At 41.1% G+C, this 12,914-nt stretch overlaps 1 protein-coding gene across 5 annotated transcripts in view; it reads right to left on the bottom strand.

Moving 5' to 3' along the window:
- Positions 1-12,914, bottom strand: part of FAM13B (family with sequence similarity 13 member B) — a 61,305-nt gene that overhangs the window by 30,631 nt on the left and 17,760 nt on the right. For all 5 annotated transcript variants that reach the window (XM_064162157.1, XM_064162158.1, XM_064162153.1 and 2 more), the window contains exons 5-7: positions 8,363-8,540; positions 6,874-7,018; positions 4,107-4,264 (exon numbers count right to left, since the gene is read on the bottom strand). In XM_064162157.1, the coding sequence (XP_064018227.1) occupies positions 4,107-4,264; positions 6,874-7,018; positions 8,363-8,540 (481 nt within the window). The remainder of the gene's footprint in view (positions 1-4,106; positions 4,265-6,873; positions 7,019-8,362; positions 8,541-12,914) is intronic.

Below are 12,914 nucleotides of genomic sequence, written 5' to 3'. Positions count from 1 at the left end.
TTGCTCTTGGCTGCAAATAACCTGACAACTTCCCAAGCCCTCTACCACAGCTGAAGAATACTTTTCAAAAGCTGTAATTTATTCAGCTACACAGAGCCTCAACGCAGCATGACACAGCAAGACACAGAAAGGTAAACATCTTTGTTTCATAATGCTAACTCTCTCCTGAGAATGCCTTTTGCACTGCCTGTCTATCCATAAAAAGTCCTGAAAAAACATAGCTTGAGATAAAAAAATACATTCAGCAGAGAGAAAACATTACAAAGTTTTTCTCTGTAATTTACTGACCTTACACAAGTTCCTATTTCTCATTAAAAAAAATCAGTTGCTACACGATTTCATTTCACAGTATCTCCAAAACACATCTCCCCCCACATCATTTTAAAGTTAAGCAAAGTCCTATCTGCAATCACACGAAAGGAAAATGTTGCTTGCATATATTTACCTGTGCAGCAGAACTTTACAGGCCATTCTGATTATTTTTGCTATCCCAAACGAGCACTTCATGTAGAAGTGCTTCATTTGAAAAACAGCAAAGCGTGATGCTGGCTGCTGGCTGTGCATGCTGCTTGCCGGGATTCGATGGCTGCCTGTCAGGCTGTACTTCTGGAGTGCTGCGCTAAACCCTGCAGTCTAAATAGAAATAGACTGCAACATGAGGTCACTCCTGACAATAAGCTGCCCAATCAACACTTGAAAGCTTTCCTAACGTGTTGTTCGCAGATTTTCCAGGGTGGAAGTGGGGACAAGTAATTGGATGTTAAAGAAAGTGCTAAACTAAAACAATAAGATTTTTTTTTCCATCAATTCAGGCAGTGGTTGGATTTGGGCAGAGTTACAGTCTGCCTTTGTTGCTATGAATATTATTGCCTCCTTCTCACAGATCAAGGCTTATTAAAACAAAAAAAGGTCAAGAAAAATATCACTGAAGCCACGGTGCCCTTGTCACTGTACTGAATGCAGACAAAGCAAACTGTTTACAGAACTTCCTACTTGCCATCTCTCCTATGTTTTGAAAAGCCCGAAGGAGTTTTTATATTAGGTTTCTGACTAACTATATATGAGATGAACTGCAAAAAGTAAAGCAAACACTGCTTGGCAAAGCACAGCAATGAAAAATGAGGAATAATGACAGAGACTGATTGTAAGTGATTATTTCAACAGCATGTCTTAAAAGTCAGCTGCAGTGCTGAGTCAGTGATTCTTTTCTCCAAGGGAGGAGAGCAAACCCAAAAGAGCCTGGCAAAAAGGCTCCTGATAACAGAGAATGTGATGTCTCCTTTACATACACAATGTCAGCTCCTGTGCAATGAATCAATGCTCCCTAGCTGAGTAAACATGCTTCAAGATCACTCAACAGGTTTCTTTTACATACCATTTTTAAGCAGTCACTAAATCAAACTGCATTAATGATTATCCACATCCTCACCAGATCTCTAACTCGCATTAACACCATGCAGTGCACGAAGGTCATACAATTCAGAAAGAACAGAATGAGTGAAGAAAAAAAAAGGCAGTGAGCAAAATTATGAGCAAGTTACTGTCCAAATAACTAGAAGGAAGGTCATACACCCCATAGCATGGATCAAAATAACCAGTCTGTAACATACAGAACACACAAACTCAGCATTCTTTCTCTTCCTCCCATGAAGAGACCTAAGTAAAGATACTCAGTTCTCAAAACCTGACAACAGCTAAGGGGCAACAAAAATTCAGCTTAAGGAGCTGCAGCCATCATGTCTGAAGTCCTGTTTCTCCTCTTTTCTTTATAAACTGCTGCAGGTTTTGTCAAGACAAACATCTCAATAAAACTGCATTAATATCTGAGGCTTCTAATCACTATTTTACATCAAGAAAGTAAACCAAAACAAAGCCATTAAGTGCATATTATGAAAGCTTTTAAGTTTGGAAACTATATTTAGAGTATTTAATGAGTTTAGAATTTTACTGAAGCTTATCTGGTCATTCTCTGCAATTCAGGTTGGGTTTTTTTACTGTTTCTTGCAGTCAAATTCTTCTCTTCTTCTCCAGGACTTCTCTTTATCCTTTCCCCACAGATCATGTAAAAAGATAACCATAATTAACACCTATTAATTTTTAATTAACCCTAAACATGGGACTAAAAATGTTTCACTCTTCAGGCTATCAAATTTAAGCTCTCAAACATGTTGAGTTTGTCGCTGCTGCTGAGCTTACAAATTCCACAAGCAACTAAATACCTCTGCAGAGTTAAACTGATCTGAAACTTTTTGGTGGAAGGAGAACTTGTGTAGAAATTCCAACTGCAGAAACTTTTGTTTGGTTTGTTTTGTGCTGTGCTTTTGGGTGGATTTTCAGGAGAGTTGGGATTTTTGTTTGCTTTGGGATCTTTTGTTTGTTGATTTGTTTTGTTTTTTTAATTTATTTTTTATTTAAGCCAAAAACTAAACAGCTCCACTGTTGTCAAAGATAATTACCTATTATAATACAACTTAAATTACAAACCAGAATTATGTTTCTCTTATTTTCTGTTTTCCAAATACTTTTAATGAAGTAGAAGAAAACATGCAGTCAATTGGCAGCACAGATTTCAACCTGAAATCCACATCCTTGAGACTGCTCAGGCAGTAAACTTACTTGTGATTTTCCCTGCATTTCTTCTTTTAGTCACACTTTTATCATAGATTCTTCCTCACCTCTCTCTACAAGTTCTTACATGCAATGCCCATACCAAACACATGCTGCAGAGGGGAAAAGATAAAACTCACTGTGTACAAAATGTAAACTCTAAATGAAGCAGACTTAAAAACTCCTGTGTACAACCAAGCAAAATTCTTGCTTGTAACACTTGTGTATTACAAGCAACAGCAAGTAAGTACTCAAATGGAAGTAAGATTTTAAGCTTGTGCATCTCCATGTAATGAAAAGCTGACTCCTACTCCAACACTCCTGTCTCTACTACACTGTGCAACTTCTCACAGCCCATCCAAACAGGTCCCTCTGAAGAGTCTGGCTCTTAGGCAGGAAACACAGGTCCCTCCAGCTTCAACAGCCATTATACCTGCTCAGACAACTTCTTTCTAAAAAGCAGTTAAATTAAACCTCAACTTGTGCATAGCTGCTGGTCATGTCACTCCTACACTGAGATAACAAAGAAACACCAGCCTCCAAGAAAAATTTAGCTAGTAGACTTGAAATGAACTGAAGAAGAAACTACAGGCATTTTATGAGCATATTAGTAAGTCAACTTTCACAATCCAGAGTCTTCATTTCAGCTCAGTAAGACTTTCTGAACACTCAAAGCAAGGGTTTTTGCAAGCAAGCCATTCTATAAAGTCTCATCTGTAGCCTTACAAAATCTCATTTCTAAAGTGCTTTATGTTTCCTCTGCACTGCTCCTACTAAAGGCCTTTCTAGAACCAATAAACTGCAACCTACAAATCATTAACGGTCAATTTTCCCACTTCCTCTCCACTATGGAGGGTCACTTTGGTCATTTATAGTTCCTCTTGCTCTCTGCTTTTTTCCTCTCTACAATGTTTTCAGGAAGCATTCACATCTACCCAGCCTCCATTACAATTGTTTATGAAATATATTCCACTGGACTCCAGCAAAATAAGGAAGCACTTTTCTCATTTAACATCTCATCAAACTGAGTAGTAAAAAACATCTGGGCAAATTCTCACATGTTTAGGAAATAAGAGTTAGGTAAGGACAGATCTCTGCTCACTAGCAGATGACAAGAAATGGTCCTAAGATTTCCCACTGAAAGGGAGTGCTGGCAAGATGGCATGGAATGGGTTTGCACTCACCAATATTCAGATCCCTTTTATATTTCTGCTACAAAATTTGTTGTTATTTTAAATATCACTCCACAGCTTCCTTGCAAGATGCCCTTTTCCACTTTTCTCTGCATAAATCACCATAGCTAATCCAATCCCACTTCCACACACATTCCTCTGCAGAATTTGGGAACAGTTATTTTATCCTGTACTTTACTACTACAAGAACAGCACCTACTTCTACAGCTTCAGCTTGTAGACACCACCACTTATTTCAAAAGGCTGACAGCTTCTCTCTCAGACAGAACAAACTGCACTGCAAATGCCAAGGCACAAACGAGTCACCTTGTTGACGCTGTAACACTCCTGGAATCCGAGAGACTCCCTGTCATATCTAGATGCACCACAGCTGGCCTTTCAACAGGTTTCTCTGTGCCATCTTCTGGAAGTTCTTCAGACTGCTCTAGCTTTACATCCTCTTCCTCTTCCAAGAGATCATTGATCTAAAAAAAAAACAACCAAACAAAAAACTAATCACAGCTAATGGCTTGAAAAGTTCTTTTAAGAGGTGCAGGGAATTAAAAGAGCACACAAGTATAAAAGCAATGTACATGTAAAAGGAGACTGTATTTCAGTTGTAGACAAACAGCCACACTAGACTTGCTTTTATGTAAACCCACCCATTCCACATCATTAAAAAGCTACATGACCCTTTTCACTTTTTATCCAAGGTTTGAAAAGAGAAGCCCCTTTGATGCAGTAAATGAACACACACAGAATGAAGAAATAACAAAATCCCAGCCGCTCTGAAGTCACAAGGCACAGAACCTTTCTCTATGTCTAAAAGAGATAATTCTCCTCTATTCTATAGGCAGCCTTATTCATATACGAGTAGCACTTTCAAACTCTTCTATGAAAGCCTACACAGAAGCCTTAGGATCTAAAGTACTGGATTAATACTTAAAGACAAATGTATGAGCAAGAGCATTGAGAAGTTTCTATGAAGCCTCTTGTCTCTTTTTGTTTCTTTGTTTCCAAACACAGAAGACCTTTTTATTGAAGCAATAAAACACAGCCAATATAAAATCTAAACAATACAGCCAACTGACAGCTCAAGAGTCACCTTTTAAAAAGCAACTAAAACATACAAAGATAAACACAACAAAATGACTGTTTGATTACAAAGCCCCTCTGTGATTGATTACTGATCTCCCAAACTTGCAACCCCAAAAATTAAAGTAGCAGCAGCCTCAAGAAAATATGCTTTATAATATCTGCCACATGAGCATAAAGCAAAACCAGACTTAAGTAGCATCCAAACTTCAGAAGCTGAGGATTACAAAGAAGGCAGAGAGGAGGTGTTTATTTTTTAAAGGGGTGCAGTGTGTCAGACGGCACTGCACTTGGGGCAAGAAACGACTTTATCCCCGACTTCCCTCTGTAATTGCAAGAGGACGTGCCACTGAGCCATGGGCAAGTCCCACCCCTGCAGCAGAGCCATGGCACTGCCACCCTTCTCTGCCCACACCACTCCAGCCCGGGAAGGAGCAGGACCCAGCAGAAGTGCACTGTTGACATCTGGTGGAGACACCACGAAATTAAAGGGACACTCCACCAGGTCAAAAACTTCAGGGGAGGAAACCAAACCAAATCAACCAACCAACCAACAAACCCCCAAAACACACTACACAGACTGTTATGCTTGGGAAAACCGTTTGTAAAAAGACACCATGACCCACAGACAAGTCTGTTCAAAGCATGAGAGTACAGGTCAGCTAACCATACTTGGAAGAGTTGGTATTCCAGCACAAGATGCAAGTCCTCACCCTCAGGTTGCAAAAGATACAGCCCAGGTTTACTTCAGAGCTTCCTGCATGCAGCAGGGCTATGTCAGTTCTCAGTGCTAGACACGCTCCTGCAAAGAGCTGAGCAGACAGCAAACACTGCAGCACTTTGCTGGAACAGTTAGCAGAGCAAAAGCTGCTCCATCCAGAACTTGCTGCCCACGCTTGGCAGACCAGACCAATGGGTGAGGCATCTACTGCAGTGAAGAGAAAGCAACCAGCTGCCCTAGGACTTGCCTTACCTGTCTTGCTAGAGGAGGGGTTTGTGGGATAGCTGGCTTTGGAGATTTAGTATTTCTTGCTACCTTCCTCCTTAGCAACTGCTGGTTATTTACCCTTTCTCCTCTTTAAAGAAAATGCATCATTTGTTAGGCCAACTGAATAGAAAAAAATTCAGCTTATAGCTTTCCATATTTCTGAGGAAGGGTTTCAGCCAAGATTCTATTGATAATCCATAAACCTAGCTTGGATGATACAAAAAGGACTTCTTTCATATATTATCACTTATATACCACGACTTGTTAGAATTAAAAATACTTGCCAACAGAAGAAGGTTGTATCCAAAAAAAAAAAAAATCACCTTTTCTCTTCCCCTGCAATTTTCCATCTCTCTTCATCCCAGCATGCTATGGTGTACTCACTCACAAATCTAAATGTGTTGAGGAAAGGCAGAGTGATGCTGGATGCCATCAGTGACATGGATAGGTGAACATGGCCATCCTGGCTGTTTGATGCTAGGACTCAGAGTACTTTTGTTCCACTCAACTCCGTTTCTCTCATTTCATTTTTCCTCCAGTCATGCCAGGATGATATTTTGAAGTCTTAGAAACACCACTCAAAAACGTTGGCAGGGAGAACCACCACTGATAACATCAGCAGGTGGAGTGCGAGACCCTGCATGCTTCCGTAACACACACCTGGATGTATTACTGAAGACCAACAGCAGCACAGCTCTGCTTTTGCTTAAGGAATAGTTCTCCTCTCCAGAAAAGGTCATTGCCAAGCTGTACTGTTTGTACAGCATAACAGAGACTGTGTTGGGAAGGACCCTGCTGGATTAGTTCTTAGATGTTTTTTACACAGCACAGCTATCCTGATTACAAAGCAACAACTCCACAAGCAAACCTGTTAAGAAAATGTATTTAAAGAAATGCCAGGTTTTGTCACACTGCAAGAAACTCCTGAAAGGTCTACTACTAAATAAAATTGTATTTCAATATATCTCCCATAAACAGAAATAAAACCACATTGCCATTTAAAATACTGACCTGCTCAGTTATTGAGCTCAGATCGTTAGTAGATGAAAAATCTTCCTCTTCATTTTCAAAGAATTCATAGTAGTTCTCCAGAAGTCCTGCCATTATTCTGCTAACCAGTTCTTGTTCTTTCAGATCCTCCACATCTGTGTAAATGCTAAAGATTTCAACACCACTTTAGTTTAAAAACCTAAACCCAAGTTTCCCCAAAGAACTCCAGGGACTGACTTCTATGACTAAGGGCTACACCCCACACCACAGCAGAAGGCCAGAGGCTGTTTAGGAAGGCCAGGCAGGGGAGGTGAGAAAGGAGTGTCACCCTCAGCGTCAATGACCAGCTGGAGAGCATGGAGCTCCACCTGGGGATGGGTGAGGAGCCCACAGAGAGCTTCTGGGTCAGGATTAAAGGGAGGGCAGGGACAGGTGACACCCAACCAGGAAGCATATGAGGCCTTCTGTAGATAGACAGGAGCAGCCTCACGTTCATAAGCCCACATCCTTACGGGGGACTTTAACCACATGCTATCTGTCAGAGGGACAACATAGCAGGGCAGAAGGAGGCTCCTGGAATGCACTGCTGATAACATCCTTATCCAAGTGACAGAGAAGCCAGGGACAAGAGAATCACAAAGATCATCAGAGGGATAAAGCATCTCTTCTACAAAGCCAGGCTGAAAAAGCCAGGGCTGTTCAGCCTGAAGTGAAGAAAAGGCAGCTTCTGTGGGAGTTTAGACCAGCATTCCAGTACTTAGAAGACAGTCTACAAGAAAGCTGGAGAGGGACTTGTATTTACAAAAGCATGCACTGATAAAACAAGGGGTAATGGTTTTAAACTGAAAGAGGGCAGATTTGGATTCGATGAAACAACAAAGTTCTTCATATGAGGGCAGTGAGCCACTGGAACAGGTTGCCCAGTGAGGTTGTGAATGCTTCACCTCTAGAAGCATTCAAGGCCAGGCTGGATGGGGCTTTCAGCAATCTGGCCTAGTGAAAAGTCTCTGCCCATGGCAAGGAGGTTGGAACTACGTGGTGCTTAAAGTCCCTTCTAATTGAAACCACACAGAACTTTAAAAATAGCTTCACACCACTACAAGCTTTATACTAATGTGTATTTTAAAGTAATGAATTAACAACTATTTAGTCAATCAACTTTTCATGAGGAACATTTACAATTCAAGCATTTGTAGAGAGGAAACTTCAGTATGTATTTGGACTTTAAAAGCTTTATCCCAGAATTCCATTTGTGCAACAAGTAGTGATCTTACACACTGCCTCTAAAAATTCTGAAGCTCAGTGTAGGAACAATAATGCAGCAATCAAATCAGTGCTCTCTAATGCCACTACTCATAGACAAGCTGTGCTTCAGATCTGAGCAGCAACTCTAAGACAAAACTGGAGTAAGGTAGTGGGGAAGAATAGAAAGATAATGTGCAAATCACTTTGTTACTCATGGACTAGGAAATCGATACAAAGGCTACATGAACTTTTACAGCTGACTTACTGAAAAACATCCGGGCCAAAGACTGCAGCTAAAGAACTTGCTGACCAAATTTCCTCATGATGCGATGCTACGTTAGCTAAAAATTTACACAGAAACTTCAACAGACTGTAATTAACAGGTGGAAGCTGCTGCAAGAGGAACCTCAGCTTTCTTCCAAACTCATCTTCATTATTATAATCTGAAAAAAAAAAACAGAATAAAAATGTTTTGAACACAGAAATAAAATAGCTGTTTCTTCAAGCAACTTTTTGACTCTGGTAACAATGGCTGGACTTCAAAAGTAAGTGATTTTTGTCAGACTACAACCTAAAATGTCACAATTTGACTTGCTTTGTTTGGGCTGAGACTCTCCTACTACTTTTACCCACTGAAGAAGTTTAAAAAAACCCACCCTAAATCCAAAACCTGAAGCATCATAGAAGCAATCAGGTTGGAAGAGACCTCCAAGATCATCCAGTCCAACCTATCACCCAGCCCTGTCCAATCAACAGGTATCTGAAAGGCACCTCCTAACAATCTCTCTGTCCCATCACCTCAGTCTCTGGATTAGTCTCTGTCTCTTTGGTGTTTCTGAGAGAGGCTGACAACTCATGTCACATTCTGTCAGCCTTCTCCAATAATGTCAGATGTTTGGAAGGGTGGTGAAGAGGTAGGGGAATGTAACCAAAAAAAAAGACCCCTCCATAGTCTTGTAGGACAGCACCACTACATTGCTTTCCTAATGATACCTTCAGCTATAAATTTAACTTCTTCCCTGAAGCAGAAATTGATAACCTAAAGCAATGATTTCCATCATATTCTCCTCTGCAAGTCCCAACAGCAGTTTCTCCCAATTAATGCTCACTCAAGATTCTGATGCCATAAGGAAGGCTCCCCACTATTGTTCCATTTTACTATTATATAACAATTGCTTTGCAGAAAAGCTTTAGAGACAGAAACAGCTCCAGAGAGAGTGAGCTAAGTTAAAAGCCAGTTCAATCCCCCCTAGTTCAAGCAAGCCATTTGGCCACTTTTTCCTCTGCAAGCATCCCATTCTCAACACTCTACTTCCTTCTATAATATTTAACCAATTAATGCAGGCAATCTCACTGCAAATCATCTGAATGCATACTTAGCTTACAGCTTGCTGATGCCATTTCAGACCTGAAGAAGCTTCCTCATTCTCACTCTGCATTTAACCATAACCTTCATCAAAATATCTCCCCCATTTGTTACATTATCAGCTTTAGGGGTAGCAAGGCTCAAAGAGTTTACAATCACATTTAAATGATACTATCCACCGAGAAAGGTTGGGCCTGATAATCCTTAGGGTCTCTCCCAACCAGCATTCTGTGATCCTGTGAATTGTTTGCACCTAACAGAGAAATTCCACATAAAGGAAATTTCAGGAAAGCAAAATGGGAGGGAAAAAAAAATATATATACACACCAACAGGCCTTTCCCTTCTTTCCTAGACACTTGAAAACTCTTCTCAGATCAGTTTGAAAGGGAAAAGGATGAAGATGAGAAGCAGTCACTCTGCTTCTCTAGATTAGAGAGCTGTGACAGCCTAGTCATTAATAGCAAATCAAAGAAGTGAGTAAATTCCCTCTTGGGTGTGCACAGTAAAAGCAAGCAGCAACTGCGCAGGACATCGCTTGCTCAGAAACAGTCAGCATCTGCAGTGTTTGCACACAATTAACCAGGCTCAGAAAAATACTCAGAATGATAGAATCAAGCAGGATGGAAGAGATTTCCAAGATCATCCTGTCCAACCTAGCACCCAGCCCAATCCAGTCAGCTAGACCATGGCACTAAGTGCCTCATCCAGGCTTTGCTTGAATACCTCCAGGGATGGTGACTCCACCACCTCCCTGGGCAGCCCATTCCAATGCCAATCACTCTCTCTGCCAATAACTTCCTCCTCACATCTAGCCTAGACCTCCCCTGGCACAATCTGAGACTGTGTCCCCCGGTTCTACTGCTGGTTGCCTGGGAGAAGAGACCAGCCTCACCTGGCCACAACCTCCCTTCAGGTAGTCATAGGCAGCAATGAGGTCTGCCCTGAGCCCCCTCTTCTGCAGGTTGCACACCCCCAGCTCCCTCAGCCTCTCCTCATAGGGTTTGTGTTTCAGGCCTTTCACCAGCTTTGTTGGCCTTCTCTGGACACATTCCAGGCTCTCAACATTTCTATTGAATTGAGGGGCCCAGAACTGGACACAGTACTCAAGGTGTGGCCTGACCAGTGTTGAGTACAGGGCAAGAATAACCTCCCTCGTCCTACTTCTCTCAATACAGTAACAAAATCAAACAAAATTAGATTCATTTTGGTTTACTTCAGAAATGCTTTCAAGAAACAGAACAGGAAAACCAAGAAATACTTTCACAAAGTATTCAAAGCAAGAGGTGATAGCCAGGCCACCTCACACACACACAACTACACATGTTCTGTCTGATGAATCTGTCTTAAATCTCAGGTTCTGAACAACAGCCAGAGATTTGAAGTGGGAACATTCTTACCTGTAACTGAGATCCTGGCACTATGTCTGGGATACAGGGTTCTGGGACACATGGCCTAGCACACTGGGGTCAAATTCATACTTCAACTACACACTTGCCCTTGGAATGAGCCTCAAAAGATGCACATAGGCCACACCTTGCTGTATAGCTAAGTTGTTCTGGAAACTAAGCTTACCCTAACAATACAGAAGGCCTTGTGAAAAGGGAAAAAAGCAGAAGTAGCATTCTGTAAGCTATTGCTCTGCATAAAAAGCAGCTGATAGTGCAATCTGGAAACTAAGATGTCTCTCTCAGTTAAAATATCAAAACTCAAAACTTGAATGCAGGAAATCGAAAATTCTAATTTTAGTAACAGGAAACAACATTTGAAGGTTTCAACGTTTTGATTTCCTTTGTAAAGACTATGTTCAGTCTCGCTGAAATCATTTTCTTTTACACTTTAAAAAAGACAGCAAAGACAGTAAGATGCAAGTGAGTTTCTTTGTATACATACAGGGTTTACATACTGAAGAACAGCTCCTTTCCCAAAACGGCTCCTATGTAAATCCCCAGTTAATCTATTCATGAAGAAAAACTCCCAATTTTCAGAGTATACTTCACAAGTCATAGAAGGGAATTGCAGTGCCACATCAGGTGAGTATACCTCAATCAATCCCATTTCCAGCCCTGACAGATAACATTCCTAATCAAGGGGCACAGCAGTACTAGCTAAGCACCTAGCAGCATTCTGCCTTACTGTCTTAACGACCCTTTTGTTATTCATTATCTTTCTCATGGGGAGCGAAGGAGGAGAACAAAACAACGCTCAAACTAGCTCGTTTACTAGCTACTTAGGTCCAATGAACTTTAGCACACAAACCACACAGCAGCTTTATCGCTGATGAAATTCCCCATACACTTCAGTTTCTCATTACTGCACAGGACAGACAGAACTTCAGCCTTAATCTTCTCTAGTGTGCAGCTTCCAAAAGTTGCTTCCAACACAAGACTATTTAGTGCCTCACACGAGTGCTCAGCCTCTGCTCACCAGCTATCCAGATAACCACCTCATACTCAAAGGATACCTAGGCTGCCATCGGAGGTAAACACAACTTAAGAGTATAGGAAGACTATGCTGTACTCATCCAAAACCAGGTCCTACTCTGAACAAATAAGACTATCACGAACCTCATCAAGTTACCAAGAATAAACTCAACAGAAAATTCAATCAAACGAAAATGGGCATCTTACAAAGCAAAACAAGCCTAGCACTTGGAACAAAGTACAAACTGACACTGGAAAATGAGCAACACTCCTGCAGAGTGACAACCAGTAAATCCCTCAGTTATCTCACAGGGTGCAGAGCTCCAACAGCAGTGTACCCTCTGAGGCCATTACTAATGTACTGCCACAAGACAAGTGTTTTTACTAGTCAAGTTATGAATCAACTCCAACAACAATCAACACGGCAGGGGTCAGAAGATCCAGGAGAGTGGATAGAGACAGACAAGTTGGGAATTAGTAAAGAAACTACTGTGCCAGCATATGGGTGTCAAACTGACAGGGTAAGGTTTTGCAGGATATGAAAAAACATACTTAGCAACAATATGCTGATGACAGGTGGTTTTTTCCTCCTACAAATGAATCTCAGACTGAACAGAAATCCACAGTGGGAGAGCAAATATGACATGAGTATAGTAGGGTTGAGAGCTCTTCTGTAGCATGCTAAAACTCTTAAGTGTCGTGAAAGCATAGGCAGAGTAACTGAAATTCAGAGTAAACAAGAGACAAAAGCATTCCTTAGCACTTCTAAAGCATCAGTGGTGGGAAAGCAACAAACAAGTTTGATTCCAGTGGCTTTGACCAGTGTCCCAGTATTCTCACTCAAGAACATGGAATATTCAGAACTAATCGGCATGCTATGTGGCAGCTTCACTGTCTTTGAATCCAGACCGAGTTTCATAAGAAAGCCCTATTTATTTGGGTTTTGTGCTAAGAAAAGGTCTACTGACTGCCTTCTGCTACACACAGGATCACAAAGCACTCCAAAGACACTTCAATGTCACTACAAAAT

The sequence above is a fragment of the Pogoniulus pusillus genome, chromosome 22 (genome assembly GCF_015220805.1).
Source record: "Pogoniulus pusillus isolate bPogPus1 chromosome 22, bPogPus1.pri, whole genome shotgun sequence".
Lineage (NCBI taxonomy): Eukaryota > Metazoa > Chordata > Aves > Piciformes > Lybiidae > Pogoniulus > Pogoniulus pusillus.
Note: the sequence above shows the minus strand (reverse complement) of the source record. Positions and strands in the feature narration are given on the sequence as shown.